The sequence below is a fragment of the Esox lucius genome, chromosome 20, assembly GCF_011004845.1.
Source record: "Esox lucius isolate fEsoLuc1 chromosome 20, fEsoLuc1.pri, whole genome shotgun sequence".
Lineage (NCBI taxonomy): Eukaryota > Metazoa > Chordata > Actinopteri > Esociformes > Esocidae > Esox > Esox lucius.
In genome coordinates, this window is record NC_047588.1 from 2957964 (window position 1) to 2978238 (window position 20275).

At 39.7% G+C, this 20275-nt stretch overlaps 1 protein-coding gene across 2 annotated transcripts in view; it reads right to left on the reverse strand.

The window, feature by feature from the left end:
- Positions 1–20275, reverse strand: part of mms22l (MMS22-like, DNA repair protein) — a 56808-nt gene that overhangs the window by 23940 nt on the left and 12593 nt on the right. For both annotated transcript variants that reach the window (XR_827468.3, XM_010865566.3), the window contains exons 9-13: positions 18805–18918; positions 18499–18672; positions 13883–13945; positions 12733–12852; positions 2400–2635 (exon numbers count right to left, since the gene is read on the reverse strand). Coding sequence is in view for 1 of the 2 variants with exons in the window: in XM_010865566.3 (XP_010863868.1) it covers positions 2400–2635; positions 12733–12852; positions 13883–13945; positions 18499–18672; positions 18805–18918 (707 nt within the window). In the remaining variant the exon portion in view is untranslated. The remainder of the gene's footprint in view (positions 1–2399; positions 2636–12732; positions 12853–13882; positions 13946–18498; positions 18673–18804; positions 18919–20275) is intronic.

A 20275-nucleotide genomic window follows, 5' to 3' on the forward strand; every position in this document is an offset into this window, starting at 1 on the left:
TTGTCTATTTTTTTTTTAACTTCCTGTGCACCCCTTACGGCAGCCAACTCATCTGTAAAATCGAATAATGTCAGTGACGGTTAGCTGGCGCTAGCTAGCCACATGAGATCGGGTGCGGCTTTCATTACTCGTTCATTTTGTCAGGCATGCTTGCTCCGCTCAATAACATCAAGCAAAGTTTGAGCGGAGCCAAACGGCACTCGTCTGTAGCAGGAGCGCCTGAGGAGGGACGGATTGCGTGCAGCACACATTGAACACAGGCTGACCGGCAACACAAACTGTCTGTAAGGCTATCGCCAATGATAACGGAGTTGAACACGCCCTTCGGCGAATATATCCAATTGTTTTGCCGTGGCGGTGCAGATTCAGCAGTGGTGTACAGCTGCTGCAGGACTAAACGGTGTTCTCAACCTAATTCATGTGAAAACCGGAGGTGGGGGACTCAGGCTCAAGCGTAGGTTTACAAGAGAGAAGTGAGAGAGAAGGAAAAAAGAAAACAGAATGAGAGAAGGTACAGACGCAAACAAAGAAAGGGAGAGAGAAGGTGGATGGATGTTGAGATATTACCTCAGGTAAGGAAAAGGGAAGTGAGGAGGTGGGGAACAAAGTAGGAGAACTAGACAGCAGGTCGATTTGGGCAGGTCCATGATCTGTTTGGAGAGTAAAAATCCACTGAGAAATAGCTAAGCAGTTTGGCTCGATCAGGTTGGTGAGGCAGAGGGTCTTTTTCCTGTGTTCTCCGTCTGTCCATCAGTCCGTTTGTTTATCCTGGACAGCTTTTTTTCCGGAGGCGAACAGATGCTCCCGAGTCCCCGCGTGAGAGATCAGTGCTCTCCCAGTCGATCCCATTAATGCGGTGGCCGAGGGCCTCCCGGGGAACCTGGCCAGCCATCGGGAACGCTGCCGGAACGCAGTTGGTGCGCCCGGTTCTTCCTGAGGGAACTGGAGAAAAGATTGCGGGGGTGCTATAACATGGACCAGATCCAGCCAGGCCCAGTCGATGCCAGCATCCTCCCTCCCAGACGCCCACCCTACCAATCCTGGAAACTAGCGCGGCTTCGTTAAGGCGAATTAACCGCCACGCTCGTTATCTAATTAGCCTTCGTGTCGGTGTACGTTTCATTAGGCGGATCCATTCCCGTCGCTGGCCCCTGGCCGCACGTCATACTGATGTCGGGGTCTGTGCGCTTAGATGGGCTTAGCGTCTTCAGTCTCTTTTAGAAAGATAGTCACTGGGCTGGGGTAGTTGGAGCAGCAGCTGGCAATGTGGAGGCTCGGCAAGACTAGGCTGGTCTCCCTCGGGGAGGAGAAGCAGGTGGAGGTTTCTCCTGAGACACCTGCTCTCCCTGGGAGCCTGAGCAAACAGCAAAGCCTTAGAGAGGGCCTGTGCCACAGCTGGGGCACACAAACACACGCACGCACGGACACACTTCAAGATCAAGTGTCTGTGAGCATAGACTCACTCACCTGTCATCTTTCCTCTCATCTTCTCCTTAGGGGACAGTATTTGGTATCATCATAATATGGAAGTAAACCAAATGAATTAACCTCCATTTAAAGAGTTGGCCAATTCTCCTGGACCCCTCCATGAACACACACAGCTGTTTCCCCTATATTGATTTGCCACCAATCAAAATCTTTTCGTTTTAACACATTTTAACAGCTAACTAATAAAATCAGATATAAATTAAGTAGAAAAAATAACTATATTTTTTAATCTTAAAGATCTATAACACTGGTCAAGAAATTGGTTAAATACTGTTCAAAGGTAACAATAAGAAAAGAAATGAGCAAATCAGTTAGGTCCTGTGTATAGTGTGTATAACTGACTGCGCCACTAGTCTATCCCAAGCAAAACTTGTTGAAAGAACGACAATGTCAGATTTTTTGCATACACACACAAGAGCCTTACCAGCAATGTTCCCTACAAGGGTTTCTAAGCAAAATTCTAGTATCTGTGACTGGAATCTCTACAGTGGTGAGATTTCGTTGCATCCCACAGTGGGCAGTAAAGTGTTACTCTATGTTGTTTCACACAGGCTAACATTCCATGACTACTATTATTTGAGAATGTTTTACTTAGTCTGGTACATCACACGTGACTCCAGGAATTTTACACTATTTTGTTGCATGACACAAAACAACACAATATACATGATCTAGGCTTATTTGCAAGTTTAAGGCCATCTGTAACCACAACACTCCACCAACACTCCATAAACAAGCTTCTAACTTGGCTGGGTTTTCAAAGTCAGCTTACAATGTAGACATAGGAATTTTGTTGTTGTAGGCTGTAATTCCTCAATGCTGACCAAATACTTCAACAAAAATTGGCCTACTTACTCGCTAACTAGCAAATGTAAAACGTGCACAGTCATTTCTTCTGCAGCAATGCTCACCGGCCCTTGATCTGCCTCCAGGGGGCGCTGCCAGCATTGTCCTGGGCCAGGTAGAGGGCCAGCACCCGGAGAAATATGTGGAAAGAGTTGGCCGAGCGGTACAGCTGGGTGTGGCCGGGAGATCCGAGGGGGAACGGTGAGCAGCAGCTCTGGGCCTTCTCAAACAATGCCATGGGGGTCTTGCACATGCTGCCCAGTCCCGAAATCCCTAACCAAGGCACTGTGAAAGAACCACTCTGGAAGAAAAACCAAGGCAGACGGAGGGAATAGATTTAGGGAGCTTTTTCTGATTCCTATCTCAGAGATAAGGGCACAAGATGATAACCCAGCTAGTTTTTTGTGGGAAAATGTTTAATCAGGCACATGATGCTACTCAAAAACACATACAGGGAACACTCAAAATAAAGAAAACACTTCAGTAAATGATGATGGTAGAATTCAGGAAAATATTCCTATGGATCAGAGGCTAATAGGGAGACGACAAACAGCATTTTTATTGTTTTTGGGACATTAGGGATTTCACTGTTGTTTAAAAGTTACAATGTAGCCTCATAAACCTAGAGGCTATTATGTCAAAATATACAATGTTAATATAAAATGATGTTGTTCAGGTTGTATACAAGGCACTTAACCCTAACTGCTTCAGGATGACCACTGATAATGGCTACAGTGGCAACCCATACTGGTCTATGTGGAGATTTTCCACCATGGTTTAGATCCTATAAATCACAAAGACATCAGTTCATATGAGTGGATGGTCAGTCCTCTTAAAAATCTAAGATATGCTTCATTGTTCCTCAAGGCTAGACTTTGGGAATACTTAGATTTTTATTATACAGCTCCGGAGACCACTGCACCTTTTTCTTTCCTTTCCAAAAAAGTAGAAAATTAAAGTTTTGAGTGAGGAACAGAAGCATCCAATTTGCAGTGGTCTCTTGATTTTAACCATTCTGTTCCTCACTCAAAACCTTCCTCTTTGATTCACCTGGAAACACAATGTCAATTTTCACTGTTATGAAGATGACTCACAGTTGCACATTTCAATGAAACATCACCAAGCCCCAAAACTGCCTACCCTGAAAGCATATGCTTCAGAAATACGGAAATTGATAAAATATAATTTAAACTTAAAATGCTAACTTCAGGTCCCAAGGGAAGAAATGTATTTGCAGCCAGATCTCAGACGAACCTAAATGACTGTACAGTCATCTCCCAAAAAACTGAGGTACCTTGTCATTATTCTGGACAATCAGGTGTTTATTTCAAATTCTTGAAACCCATGGACTACAAACCCGATTCCAAAAAAGTTGGGACACTGTACAATTGTGAATAAAAACAGAATGCAATGATGTGGAAGAATACTTTATTAAAATATTTTATTCAGAATACAACAGACATATCAAATGTTTAAACTGAGAAAATGTATCACTTTAAGGGGAAAATAAGTTGATTTTAACACAACACATCTCAAAAAAGTTGGGACAAGGCCGTGTTTACCCCTGTGTGGCATCCCCTCTTCTTTTTATAACAGACTGTAAACATCTGGGGACTGAGGAGACAAGTTGCTCAAGTTTATAAATAGGAATGTTGTCCCATTCTTGTCTAAAACAGGCTTCTAGTTGCTCAACTGTCTTAGGTCTTCTTTGTCGCACCTAACTCTTTATGATGCGCCAAATGTTTTCTATGGGTGAAAGATCTGGACTGTAGGCTGGCCATTTCAGTACCCGGATCCTCCTTCTATGCAGCCATGACATTGCAATTGATGCAGTATGTGGTCTGGCATTGAAAATGCAAGGTCTTCCCTGAAAGAGACGACGTCTGGATGGGAGCATATGTTGTTCTAGAACTTGGATATAACAGTCAACATTGATGGTGCCTTTCCAGATGTGTAGGCTGCCCATGCCACACGCACTCATGCAACCCCATACCATCAGAGATGCAGGCTTCTGAACTGAGCACTGATAACAACTTGGGTTGTCCTTGTCCTCTTTCATGTCCGGATGACATGGCGTCCCAGTTTTCCAAAATTAACTTCAAATTTGGATTTGTCTGACCACAGAACACTTTTCCACTTTGCCACAGTCCATTTTAAATGATCCTTGGCCCAGAGAAAACGCCTGCGCTTCTAGATCCTGTTTAGATACGGCTTCTGTTTTGACCTATAGAGTTTTAGCCAGCAACAGCGAATGGCATGGTGGATTGTGTTCACCGACAATGTTTTCTGGAAGTATTCCTGAGCCCATGTTGTGATTTCCATTACAGTATCATTCCTGTATGTGATGCCGTGCCGTCTGAGGGCCCGAAGATCACGGGCATCCAGAATGGTTTTCGGGCCTTGACCCTTACGCAGAGATTGTTCCAGATTCTCTGAATCTTTGGATGATATTATGCACTGTAGATGATGATAACTTCAAACTCTTTGCAATTTTTCTGAGAAACTCCTTTCTGATATTGCTCCACTATTTTTCGCTGCAGCATTGGGGGAATTGGTGATCCTCTGCCCATTTTGACTTCTGAGAGACACTGGCACTCTGAGAGGCTCTTTTTATACCCAATCATGTTGCCAATTGACATAATAAGTAGCAAATTGGTCCTCCAGCTGTTCCTTATCTGTACATTTAACTTTTCCGGCCTTTTATTTCTACCTGTCCCAACTTTTTTGGAATGTGTAGCTCCCATGAAATCCAAAATGAGCCAATATTTGGCATGACATTACAAAATGTCTCACTTTCAATATGTAATCTATATTCTATTGTGAATTAAATATAAGTTTGAGATTTGTAAATTATTCCATTCCTTTTTTACTCACAATTTGTACAATGTCCCAGTCTTTTCACAAATGGCAGCCACAGATCTCAGATAGGTGTCATAATATTTATATTATATTAAAAGAAGAAAAAAGGATAATTATTTCAACATTCAAATGTACTGGTAGCCTGTTGATTTCAATGGAGAGGTTCGATCAGAAGCGTTTTGATTAGCGTGGTAGTGTGCTTTCATAGACCTACACAGGCCAAGCAAAAGTTTGTTATTCTCCTCAATTTAAACAACCATTCACAAGTTTGGGGTCACTTAGAAATACCCTTGTTTTTGAAAAAAAAAGCATTTTTCCCCCACTAAAATAACAAAGTTTATCAGAAATACAGTGTAGATATTGTTAATGTCGTAAATGACTATTGTAGCTGGAGACTTAATCTATTCTTGTTCTGAGAAATGAAGGCTATTCCATGTGAGAAATTGCCAAGAATCTGAAGATCTCATCCAACGCTGTGTACTACTCCCTTCACAGAACAGTGCAAACTGGCTCTAACCAGAGTAGAAAGAGGAGTGGGAGGCCCTAGTGCACAATTGAGCAAGAGGACAAATACATTAGTATATTGTTTGAGAAACAGACACCTCACGTCCTCAACTGGCAGCTTCATTAAAGAGTACCCGCAAAACACCAGTCTTAACGTGAACACTGAAGAGGAGACTCCGAGATGCTGGCCTTCTAGGCAAAGTTGCAAAGAAAAGGCCATTTCTCAGACTGGCCAATAAAAATAAACGATAAATATGGGCAAAAAAATAAATAACACCGATACTGGGCAGAGGAAGATTGTAAGAAAGTGTTATGGACAGACAAATCTAAGTTTAAAGTGTTTGGATGACAAAGAAGAAAATTTGTGAGACAGAACAAATGAAAAGATGCAGGAGTGATTGATTCCATCTGTTAAGCATGGTGGAGGCAATGTGATGGTCTGGTGGTGCTTTGGTGGTGGTGGGAGATTTGTACAGGGTAAAAGGGATCTTGAAGAAGAAGGGCTATCACTCCATTTTGCAATGCCATGCTTGATTGGAGCCAATTTCCTCCTACAACAGGACAATGTACCAAAGCACAGTTCCAAACTATGGAAAAACCATTTAGGGAAGAGTAGTGGCTAGCCCAGTCACTGTATCTCAACCGAATTGAGCTGTTGTGGGAACAGCTTGACCAGATGGTAAATAAGTGCCCATCAAGCCAATCCAATTTGTGGGAGGTGCTTCAGGAAGCATTGGGTGAAATCTCTTCAGATTACCTCAACAAATTGACAACTACAATGCCAAAGGTCTGCAAGGCTGTAATTGCTGAAAATGGAGGATTCTTTGACGAAAGCAAAATCTGAAGGACACAATTATTTCAATAAAAAAATCATTATTTCTAACCTTGTCAATGGGTATATTTCCTATTCATTTTGCAAAATGTTCTATTCAAACTCACTTCATGTATGTTTCCATGGAAATCAAGGACATTTTGTGACCCCAAACCTTTGAACAGTCATTTATGTAAACTAATGACAACATAATCTATATGGCTCAATGACACTAATATCTCTGAAGGCCTGAAATGAAGGGAAAAAATATATGTTGACAAAACTAAAAACTAAAACGATTTTTATTTTTAAAGCAATTTCAGGAATAATGACAACCTAAGCAGAAGAAAACAACTGCACGGGTTAAAATGGACAATACATTAAAAAAAAAATCTTCTCAAATAAAACGGCAACCTAATTATCAAAAAAACCAAACTGAGAATAAAGTTGAAATAACGTTGAGAATATAGTCCAAATGAAATTGAGATTAATTAAGTCAAAATTGTATTTTGAGATTGAAGTCGAAATTTTATTTAGAGATTTAGGTTTTACTTCTGGTCCATTGTCACTCATCCAGTCATTCTCATGCTCAGGTGAAAAAATTTATAAAGTAGGCTACACACAGCTTGTCTCTGTTTCATGGCACCAATATGCACCGTATATTTCCATCTTTGGAACAAAAAATTTAAATGTTTTGTAAAAAAATTTAAATGATGCAAAAAAGCTAATATAAGCATATGGTACTTCAACATAAGACTATTGCAATTCTTTTCTCTCCAGTTATCCTGATAAGTCACAAATTGTTGCTGAATACGGCTGCTAGAACAAAAATATGATCACAGTACGAGTAGTAACAAACAATGACACTTGTTAAAGCAGTTTAGAGAATTACAACCTGTTTTCAAAAACATTGGGATGTTGCAGTAAATGAAAATAAAAGAAAGAATCCAGTGATGTGCAAATAATTTTTTTTTTTATAGTACAAAGACAACACAACAAATGTTGAAACTTAGAAAATGTAATTGGTTTTGGAATACATACCCATTTTCAATTGGATGCCAGCAACATGTTTTTAAAAGTTAACCACTGTGTTGCATCACCTCTTCTTTTAACAATACTCTGTAAGAGTTTGCGAACTGAGGAAACCAATTGCTGTAGTTTTGAAAATGACATGTTTTCCCGTTCTTGCTTGATATAAGATTTTAGCTGCTCAACAGTTTGGGTCTCCTTGGTCTTATTTTTCATTTTATAATGCGCCAATTGTTTTCAATGGGTGACCTGTCTGGACTGCAGGCAGGCACCCGGACTCTTTTACTATGGAGCCATGCTGTTGTTATACAGGCATACTGTAATGTGGTTTGGCGTTTCTGGATTTTTTTATATATGGTTTCTTCTTTGCATGGTAGAGTTTTTACTAGCATTTGTGGATGCAGCAACACACTGCGTCCACAGACAATGATTTTCTGAAGTGTTCCTGAGCCCATGCAGTGATTTCCACCACATAATTGTGTCTGTTTTTAATGCAGTTTTTAATCCCGAAGATGACAGCCATCCAGTATTAGTTTTCAGCCTTGTCCCTTGGGACAAGAGATTCTCTGGATTCACTGAATCTTTAACTGATATTATGTACTGTAGATGACCAGATCTCCAAAAATATTATTCTTAAATTGTTGCACAATTTGCCATATGCAGTCTTTGGTGAACCCCTCATCATCTTTACTTCTGAAAGACACATCCTCCCTGGAATTTTATACCCAATCATGTTACTGACCTATTGCCAATTAACCTAATTAGTTGTGAGATATACCATCAGGTTTTTATTTAACAATAAACAACTTCGTCCCAGCTTTTCTGAAACATGTTGCAGGCATCAAATTCAAAGTGGGTATATACAGTTGGGTCCGGAAATATTTGGACACTGACACACTTTTCACTATTTTGGCTCTGTACCCAGAATGGGTTTGAAATGAAACAACAGGGATGCAACTGAAGCGCAGACTTTCAGCTTTAATTCAAGGGGTTGAACAAAATTATCGTATGAACGTTTAGGAATTGCTATCATTTTCAAACACAGTCCCCTTATTTCAGGGGCTCAAATCGTAAATAAAATGTTCATTTTTAACATTTGAAGTCAATAATCCTTTACAGGCAATGACTGCCTGAAGTCTGGAATGCACGGTCATCACCAAATGTTGGGTTTCCTCCTTTGTGATGCTTTGCCAGGCATTTACTGCAGCTGTCTTGTTGTTTGTTTGTGCGTCTTTCTGCCTGAAGTTTGGTCTTCAGCAAGTGAAATGCATGCTCGATCGGATTGAGAGCAGGTGATTGAGCAGCTGCTTCTTTGCTTTAAAATACTCTTGGGTTGCATTTGCTGTATGTTTTGGGTCATTGTCCATCTGTAAAGTGAAGTGATGTCTAAACAAATTTTCTGAATTTGGCTGAATCTGCGAAGACAATATATCCCTATACACTTCAGAACTCGGCTGCTTCTGTCTTCAGTCACATCATCAGTAAACACTAGTGACCCAGTGCCATTGGAAGCCACACATTCCCATGACTATCACACTGCCTCCACTTTGTTTTACAGATTATGTGGTATGCTTCGAATCATAAGCTGTTTCAAGCCTTCTGCATACTTTTTTTCTTCCCATCATTCTGGTACAGATTAATCTTAGTTTCATCTGTCTAAAGAATGCTGTTCCAGAACTGGGCTGGCTTTTCTAGTTGTTTTTGGGCAAAATCTGGCCTTTCAATTCTTGAGGCTTATGAATGGTTTGTACCTCGTGGTGAAATCTCTGTATTTGCCCTCGTGAAGTATTCTCTGTATGGTAGACTTGGATAATGATACGCCTGAATCCTGGAGAGTGTTCTTCACTTGGCTGGATGTTGTGAAAGGGTTTTTCTTTACCATAGAAAGGATCCTACGAAGATCCACCACAGCTCTCTTCCATGGACGTCCAGGCATTTCTGTGTTGCAGAGCTCACCGGTGCATTCTTTTATCTCATAATGTACCAAACTGTTGATTTGGCCACTCCTAATGTTACTACTATCTCTCTGATGGACTTTTTTGCAGCCTAAGTATGGCCTGTTTCACGGTCAAAGAAGCATTGAGAGCTCCTGTGACTGCATGTTGTAGGTTCACAGCAACCCCTTCCAAATGTGAATGCCACACCAGGAATCAGCTCAGACCTTTTACCTGCTTAATTGATGAAGAAATAACAAAGGAATATCCCACACCTGTCCATTAAACAGCTTTTGAGTCAACTGTCCAATTACTTTTGAAAAAGTGAATACCCTCAAATTAAAGCTGAGAGACTGCACTTAAAGCCTGTATTCATTATTTAACTGTAACTTGAATCTATTTTGATAAACAGCCAATATAACAAAACTTGTGTCAGCTTAACTGTATTTTTCAAGAAACAATAACATTTCTCGGTTTCAACATTTGATATGTTGTCTTTGTATTATTTTCTATTTAGTTTAAATGATTTGCACATCATTGCATTCGGTTTTTCATTACATTATACAAAGTGTTCCAAATTTTTTGGAAATGGGGTTGTAAATACCTTACCTACATCATTTACTACATTCATATACAGGCATTGTATAATGTACTATTACAGAAAGGGAATATATATTTATAAATTTTCAGACTTTTAGTGGATAGTCTTTTTTGTTGGTATAATGTATTGACAGATTTTCTATTGTATGAATGAATTTACATTTGCTGAAATAAGAAGCATCACCAGAACCTTCTTTCTTTTTTAGGGTACACTATAGGGATGGTACAGTGGGCCCACTGTCCAGTACATACTGTGGTTTGTGGTTCACGGTAACGGTACAGTTTCGGTATGAATGTTATAAGTGTTTCCACAAGTCATCATGTTATAAGTGTTTCCACACAAGTAGCCAACAATGGTAAAGCAATGCTTGCAATCTGTACTGTTTATGGTTTATGGTTCTTACCCTCGTCATCGTAATGAATCAAAAAAAATAGTGACAAGAATATTCGTTAAACACCTATTTTTCAATTGGAGTAAACGAGGCGATAACTGACTAAATAAACCCAGAAAAAACATATTTCTATTTGTTTGAGAAAAACGAAAAAAGTTGAAGTTCTTTGTGACGAAGGTCTTATGTAACTACCATAATTTGTTTTGTCCAATTAAAACCATAAATGGGCATTGGTAGAATAGTTTGCCTTTCTTGTTCCAACGTTGCAATGCTATTATTGGTGGAAACAAACATCAAACGCTTCTGAAAGTGCTTCATCCCAAATTCCCTATATACTGTATATGCCCAGGTAAAATCAGGGGTGTGGTGAAGAAGTGAGAAGTGGGTATACCCTAACTTGTCAACTACAGTATCTAAAAGTATTTGAATCATTAGTTCCCCTTACTCTCACATTTCCAACTGATATTTCCATCCACATCAATTAAATAATTTGAACGATAACGCGTGTGCAGTACACATTTCGTACTGGATAATTACATTTCGGAATTTTCACGTGTATCCATACTATGCACAATGCTAGTAGGTCATATCGATATTGTAAACTAAACATTCTGAAATGATCCATCAGTCTTACTTGATACTGTGTAGAGCTCCCATAAATGATTACATATACGCAATACTTGAAAGGGTTTAGCCCCACTACAAGATTAATAATGATGCTAGCATGCTACAATATGTTTTTAAGAGTATATACAGTGCATATTGAACCGTATATTCACAGAAGTTAGATGACAGAATGTTTTTAGTTTTTCGCTCTCTTCATGGGGCGCCTTTAGGGAGGTTTCATACGGAGATGTCATTGCAAATAGTCCATTGGTTGTTTAACACTAGAACCATCAAATGCCTATTTTAGGAGGGAAAGAGAAACTAAAATCGCACACACATCCTATCGTCTCTCTTTAAATTTTCTCTGCCTATTTTACTGAAGATTAATAGTCCACAAACGCATTAGGCTAAATAATTATTCAAAAAACAAAATTCCAACGATATCTTGTCTTTTTCTAATAACTCAGTTTTTGAAAAATCGTACATGCCAATAATTACATTGGCATGTACATTATTGTATTTTTCAAATTCATTAACCATTTAAAACAAACAAATTCTGTAATTCATTATTTTTTTGACTTATATAGTTTGATGACGACCCAGTAGATGAACTGATGCTCTGGCTGGATGGTGATGCTGTGGAGGGGAATATCTTTGCTAATAAGGACGATTCATATGCTAATGATGCCAAACGGCATTCAGCTCTGGCAGTTACTGAGGGTCAAAAAGGCCTGGCGGCTCTAGTGTTAAGGGGGAGGAGGTTGTGTTCACTGCGAATGCCACATTTTGAGAAATTGCTGTGGAGTAAAGTTTGTCAGCCCTCAGGAGCCCCCTATTAGCAGTAGTAGTTGCTTGCCTCCCTGTTCACAAGCTATGTCTCTGGTTCTGTGGATCTGAATCTACAACGTGTGTGTAGTCTGTATGTTTTGGAAAATATAAGAAAATAACCAGCATATCGTAACTCTGCAGTTCATGTGTGCATTTTGAACAGTAGGGGGCGTACTGAACTGTTGGATAACATACCATGTAGCGATGCATCCCTAGCACACAAGTACAGAAATGACAAAACATCAGTATTGGCCTATTGTTGTATATAAATATTGGTTATTAGTACCAGCCAAGACAATTCTTATTGGTACATCCACAATTATGAATGTTATACCTTTGAAATGCTTAGATATGACTCTCCTGAGCTCAGTTTTTTCAATATAAAGCACTTTGTGACAACTGCTGATTTTAAGCTGCTTTTAAATTTTTGACCTAGAAATAAAATGTTGCTGGTGCTATTGTTTGGTGTGTTTGAGGAGATGACCACAACTCCTTTTGACACTGATGAAGGAGAGGGTCCCTCTTTTTCATTTGATAACATCAGCCGGTCCGAAGTCTACCATTTTCAGTGCACTTTTATGCATCGAAAGTAAGATGTGGATGAAAACATATAGTGAGACACGTTGATCTGAGTTAACAGAACCCTTGTCATCAACAAAACCAAATATAGGAATTGTTGCATCCCTCCATTAAAGTACCATGTCACATCAATGCTTTTCTGGAGGCTTGTAAGGCCAAAGGACCTATTAAGACGCATTTTAATGTTTCACTTTTTTTGGTATTTACCTGTGCATTCCTATCACTTTCAAACTGCTGTGTTGTTGGGGTTTCTCACCAAGTTTTTGCTGTAATACTCCCAGAGTGTGGTCACTGTGGCTGTGTTGGGTTCCCATAGCAGACACAGGGTCAGGCAGCAGTGGACATGCATTCTGATCTGTTCCTCTTGCAGCCCTCCCTTCAAACCACACATACAGACACACCCACCAAACGAGCAGAAAACAAAAAAGGTAATCTTGTCCAAAGCATACTGACACCAGAAGCAGTAACCTATAAACACAAACCTATAACCACCACACACTTGCGAGTTAAAAATGCACTTTAAGATTATAATGAAAAGGCAATTACAAAAGTAATAATACTTGTATTAATATTAATAATATCCTGAATAGGTGTCAATGTACTTGAGTATGTCAGAAATAAAAGTAGGGCTGAGCGATTTCTGGATTTAAACATCACTGTATTATAAACACACATTAACTAGTTAACTAGTCAAATCTGCAAAAATATCTTTACTTCTGAAACAATATAGCCTATTCCTCATATAATATTTGAATAATTAAACAAGGGTAGGACTTACTATGTTTCTAGTCTTTAAATAGATTTTGACAGCTTAGATAGGTCATTCTTATAGCTGTTGTAGCCTTTGTTATAAATACACCATCTATTTTTTTTTGCTTTTGTAAAGGTTGTTTGTGAGACAACATGGCGGGAGGCAGGACTGTATGAACCTAGCACAATTCAAGGACATTAATAAACCTTTCAACAATATCACTAATAGCCTATTCAAGTTCAGCCTGTCATGGTAACATTTTCATTAGGCTAATAGATTCATGGATTCGATGGTTTGATATGAATACCCAATTACACATTTCACACTGCTTGCCACTCTCCGCTCTTGCTCCTTTCAATACAATTTTTATTACTCTCTTACATTAGGTTAATAGTCTACCACATACTGCATGTTTTTGAACGTCAAGGATATGATCTATGACAAATAGGGAAATCAGGGAAAAGACCATTTGGCATGTTGCCCTGCACGCTTGGGATGTAAAGTTTAAACGTAGTAAAACATTGTTTTTGACATCATAATGCTGTTGTTTTTGTCAATGGCAGTTTAACATTGTCGATAGACAATAATGTGGTCCATTCGCCCAGCCCTAAATAAAAGCAATCCCTATTTTACTAATTTACAAGCTAGGACTTACTTTGGGGTCACAAGTAGACCTGAGCAGCTCTCTGACAAAACTCCAGTTGTCCTCCAGCTTTTTCTGTGAGAAAAAAGCCAATAAATGTTATTACCAACAAAACAGAACAGTCAAATAAACTTGGTAAGAAGTTAAAGGACAGGGTGCGTCTTCTAACTTGCATAAAAGTGGGTGTGATCAGGACAAATCCTGGAATTCAAGATTGTGCAAGTGGAAGGTTTCAAGCTATCAGGAAAAGGCACTTCACTGTTTTAGGACAACTGTAAAGCTTGTTGCTATGGTTTTCTCAAAATGGATTGGCCTCATTGATAGAAATTTTTCAAAAAGGCTATTAGTGGACAATATTGTCATTTTCCAAGATGTGGAATAAACTTAACTTTCATTGAATTAATTAAAGGAAATCAACCAAAATACAATTTCTGGGTACCATTTCTGGAATTATGAATGCATTAATTAAATGTTAAATGAAACGGGCAACCTTCTTTGTGCACCCTCTTGTGAGGATGAATGCGCTCAGCCTTTCTGATTGATGACCACATTGAAATGAATGTTAGAGAATTACCTTTAGACACAGCATTTACAGATCCAGAAAGTCTACACTTACAGACTGCCCTCTTCAAGTTAACCCATAGGTTTTCAATGCAATTTAAGTCCAGACTGATGACCCTTGCAATATGTTGATTTTGTCGTCAGTTGCCATTTCTCTGTGCTTGGGGTTAAAGTGTTGCTGGAAGATTTAGTCTCCTGGCAAAGGTAACTAGGTATTGAGCTAAAGTGTCTTTGTACATGGTACAGTTCATGACACTGTAGACCTTACCATGCGTACAGTACTGTTCTACCGGTTTTATACTTTCAAATTATAGGTTAGTGATTTAGTGGTTAGTTGTATGGAGTGCATTCAGAAAGCATACCACTTCACGTTCTCCAGACTTTGTCTATAAGGATTGGACCATAGAGGAATGGAGTCAACTTCTCTGCTGAGTCAAATTTTCAGCTTTGCCCAACACCTGGTCGTATAATGGTTAGACAGATACCTGGAGAGGCCAACAAGCCACAGTGTCTCGCACCACTGTGAAATTTGGTGGAGGATTGCTGATGATCTGGGGATGCTTCAACAAGGCTGGAATCGGGCAGATTTGTCTTTGTGAAGGATGCATGAATCAAGCAAAGTACAAGGTTGTCCTGGAAGAACACCTGCTTCCTTCTGCTCTGACAATGTTCCCCAACTCTGGGAATTAGATTTTCCAGCAGGACAATGCTCCACGCCACACAGCCAAGTCAATCAAGGTGTGGATTGGGGAGCACCAGATCAAGACCATGTCATGGCCAGCCCAATCTCCAGACCTGAACCCCATTGAAAACCTCTTGAATTTGATCAAAAGGAAGATGGATGGTCACAAGCCATCAAACAAAGCCTTGCTACTTGAATTTTGTGCCAGGAGTGGCATAAAGTCACCCAACAGCAATGTGACAGACTTGGCAAATCAGGGGTTTTCCACCAAATATTGATTTCTGAACTCTTCCTAAGTTAAAACTTTAGTATTCTGTTGTTGAAAAATGAATATGAATTTGTTTTCTTTGTATTATTTGAGGTCTGAAAACAATGCATCTTTAATTGGTTATTTTGACCAGTTGTTATTTTCTACAAATAAATACTCTAAATGGAATTTGGGAGTCAGTGGTTCATAGAATAAAACAAAACTGTTCATTTTACTCAAACACATACCTATAAATAGTAAAACCAGAGAGGCCAGTACATTTTTTCCAGAGCTGTATATTAAAGATCAACATCTTTACTGTACATTGTGTAATTCTTTGAGAACAAAATGATGTACAAACGGTCAATGGAACACAAAATCACAAACCGATTGAGGGCTGGATTCAAACTGGCACCAAAAATCAAAGTAAACAATTGAAATCACAGGGTGTTCCAACTTGAATTTCATCATGGTGAATATCATCATGGCAACTCACAACGTCACTCAGTAGTGTGTATGGCCCCCGCGTGCCTGTATGCACTCCCGAAAACTTCTGGGCATGCTCCTGATGAGACGGCAGATGGTGTCCTGGGGGATCTCCTCCCAGACCTAGATCAGGGCATCAGTGAGCTCCTGGAAGTCTGTGGTGCTACTTGGCGGCAGCAATTGTACCGATACATAACGTCCCAGTGGTTTTCAATTGGATTCAGGTCTGGGGAATGTGAGGGCCAGTCAATGCATCAATGCCTTTGTCATCCAGGAACTGCCTACACACTCTGGCCACATGAGGCTGGGCATTCTTCTGCACCAGGAGGATCCCAGAGCCCCCGGCACCAATGTAAAGTCTGACAATGGGTCTGAGGATTTCATCCCAGTACCTAACAGCAGTCAGGGTACTGTTGGCTAGCACGTGGAGGTCTGTGCGACCCTCCAAGGATATGCCTCCCCAGACCATCACTGACCCACAACCAACTGGTCATGCTGGATGATGTTGCAGGCAGCATAACGTTCACAATGGCGTCTCCAGACTCAATCACGTCTTTCACATGTGCTCAGTGTGAACTTGTTCTCATCTGTGAAGGGAGCAGTGGGCCAATGGCGGACCTGCCTATTCTGGTGTTCTCTGGTGAATGCCAATCGAGCTGCACGGTGCAGGGCTGTGAGGTCCCAAAGGTCCCACTAGAGGACGTCAGGCCCTCATGCCACCCTCATGGAGTCTGTTTCTGACAGTTTGGCCAAAAACATGCACACCAGTAGCCCACGGGAGGTCATTTGTAGGGCTGTAGTGCTCTGCAGTACCCAGCCAAGTGATTAAAAAAATAAAAAGGTAAACATAGATTAGTAGAAAACTGATCAAGCTCCAAGTATCAAGTCCAGCACTGGCATATAGCCTTAAAATAAGAAAAGTACCCGACACAAGTCGAGGAATTGTACGAAATGTCCAGCACAAACTATACTGCTATACATAAAAATAGCAACAGTACAGAATAGTCATGAGTTGAGCAGTGATGTGACACGTGGCTGTCTGGTATTGTTTTTCAATAAAACAATTAAAACTTGTGCGAGTCGCTCAATTGAAGAAGGCAGTCAAGGATAACTACGAGCTCAATAGAAAGTGAAAATGTTTACCTCAGTGCAAAAAATAATGTACCTGTTTCAACGCCAGTGGAACTCAGATGCACTGTCATCTGCACTATCATGTTCCCGGCAAGAGAGGACAAATTTTGATCTTTTTACAAAGGCACTGACAACTATCGCAAACAATCCCCGACCAGCCATGCCAATATCAAACAGCACCAGGTCTGCATGACAGCCAAATGGGTGGCTGACAATCCATCTTCAGGGCCCTTGGTTGTATCAGGAATTTAAATGCAGATGCCCATAGGGAGATTGCACGACATCACAACCCCATACCTAGTAACTGACAAACCCACCGGTCGCCTTGCTGCCTGGGGTGAATGAGTTAGTGTTTGGTTTGAAAGTCAAATGCATTTTTAACTAAACATTTTATTAATTTTTATAATTAGAAATGTTATGAAAGAAATATACAAATATTTTTTATATATCCAGAATGCATTTCATAAATGATTAATCATGTTAAGTAACAAAAGTATTTGGTTCTATGTTGTAACACTGACAAATTACAACTTTTGGAAGGAGGGACAGTAAAAATGTTTTTCGGCCCAGTTAGTTTCTAACCCACTAGAGAGCCCCGCAAAGTTTTTTCAAGTTGAGCCATGGAACAGTAAGGACAGTAGCCTACTACAACGAGCTATGGTTACATTACGTTAGCCTAAACACGGTAGCCTTTAGCCATTGCAAACGTCTTATGGAACATAGTTGGCTAGGCTACACAACAATGCCAGATGTCAAACAAAAATAATGGTAATGTGTATTTCAGGATAAGGATATAACAAAAAATAACACTTTAGATACATTGTTAATGTAACATGAACTGACAATCAATCACCTTGAATTCTTTAAATAAATCTGCATGTCTGTCTTCAAGGTTAGAAGTGTTTCCCCCTTCAGTCTTGAATGTTCGAAGGCACCATTTGCATACTGGTTTTTGCTAATTTATTATTCCCTGATCATCCTCCTCGAACGCAAAGTACTTCCATACACAAGTCTAACTGTTTGGCTTTTGGATGAGTCGAGGCGGAACTGTAGTTGCACTTACAGCCATCTTTCACGTGTTGGATCTCCGGTACCTACGGTACTGTAAAAAAACGGAATTTTGGCATCGATTTGGTACTGAAGTATCGGTTCTCGTGACATCCCTAACCAATAGTGACAAGGACACTAGCAAAACTAGAGAAGAATCAGTCAGGAAAGATAAGAAGAGAGCAATTGTCTGTTGCCACCACCTGCAAAACCATTTCCTTTTTGGGGGTTGTCTTGCTGTTGCCTCTCCAGTGCACCTGTTGTCACATTCATTTGCACCAAAACAGGTGACAATCGCTTATGCTTCCTAATTGGATAAGACTGATATCCCTGAAGTTTAATTGACTTGGTGTTATACTGTGACAATTACGTGTTCCCTTAATTTTTTGGTTAGTACCAGTGTTGTTCATTTAATACAGCCTTTTGTGCTTGTCTTTATCATGGGTTCCAGTCAATGCATTTGTGGTAGATTACCTCATTTTGAAGTGCCCCGTTGTGGTTGTATTCTCCCAGCATGGCCAGGTGAGTGACCAACCACCAAGTGAAGCCCATGAGGTCTTTACAGTGAGTGGCGAGCCCACTGGATTGCTCCACTAAAGGCCGGACGGTCAGAGGCCGCAGCAGCGTGTTTATGTAAGTCCAGAATGACTTGGGAAACACACAAAGCACACATGCACTTGTAAACACAAACACTGATTTATAGAAGAAATTAGACCAAGACCAAATCACACAGGTGCGTTAGTGCGTTAGGTGCGTTAGAATTTGTATATGTGTGTTCACCTGTGTGTGTAGAACTTTGCTCCTGTGTTCCAGTAGGTGTATGAGCAGTATCCAAAGCTCTTTTGTGCAGGTGCAATGATAGTGATGGCTGGTCAAGGCCTCCGTTGGCCTCACCTAGGACAAAGTACAGTTAGTAATAGCCAGGCCACCCTCAAAATCCTATTAGAGACCCAAAACAATTCTCCTCAAATGTTCTGAACATACATATCAATTCCACCCTATCCAGGTGGCATTTTCATTAACTATCAGGAATTGGGCCTTCAGAGACCCAACCAGCCAACACAAAGTTGGACACTTCGGGTCAGCCATACTATGGTGCCCCGGTAAAAACCTTTTATAGCCTTAGCTGTAAATTATAGTGTCTTGCTTAGTTGTTGGATGATTTTTTCGGGGGAAACAATGCTCTCTTATTATTATCGTATGAATTATGATTATTTTTGTATTGTAAACTGCAACAAATACTCAATAAACAAATCCATAACATCGATGTTAATAAAAATAGATGGCAACAAATTTTACTATCTGTTAGTTGTGTCTACAGTGAGCAAAAGTCGCCACACCCTTTCTAAATGTTCACCATGTGTTGCCTTACAGCCTGAAATGAAAACACTTAAAATATGACTTTTTCCAGCTTTATTTACACACAGTAACCCATAATATCAAATTGGGAATTCTCTCTCTTTTTTTTTTTACTCACTGAAAACTATTTCTAATTAAAACAGTAAAATACCCTATTTGGATAAGTCCCTCAGTTAATAATTGGTGGAATTTTTTGCATGAATTACAGCAATGAGCGATTTACAGTGGATATAAAAAGTCTACACACCCCTGTTCAAATGCTAGGTTCTTGTTATGTAAAATAATGAGACAAAGATAAATCCTGTCAGAACTTTCTCAACCTTTAATGTGACCTATAACGCGAACAATTCAATTGAAAAACAAACTGAAATCTTTGAGGGGGAAAATGTTTGTTTTTTAAACTCACAGTAACCTGGTTGCATACATTTTATTCCTGTTTATTGCAGCCAATTAGATTGCCTTATTCTATTTTTTTCTGAAGTTTTGAATAACATTTGAATAATTTGGTTATTGGCGGAAAAAAATAAACAAGGTTATTTGTTAACGTTACTATTTTCATGTGTTCTGTGTTGGAATAATTTAAAATTAGTACAATTACAGTAAACAATAAAGTTCCATCACAAGGTAGAGATGGAATTAAGCGGTTGGACAAAAAGATTCATTCAATGAGTCAGTGGGTTAGACGATTTGGATATTTAAAAATAACTGAATAATTCGGATCATGATAGTGAATTGGGTCGAATAAACATAAATGTTCGCAGTTTGTTAGCATTCCCCAAGTTAATCATTTTATGGGTCATGCCATAAGTGTCAAATAAACTTAGAGTAAAATGCATCATCAGTGAACCTCAATTTATTGAATTATACGGATGTTGTCTTTGTACTTCAGGCT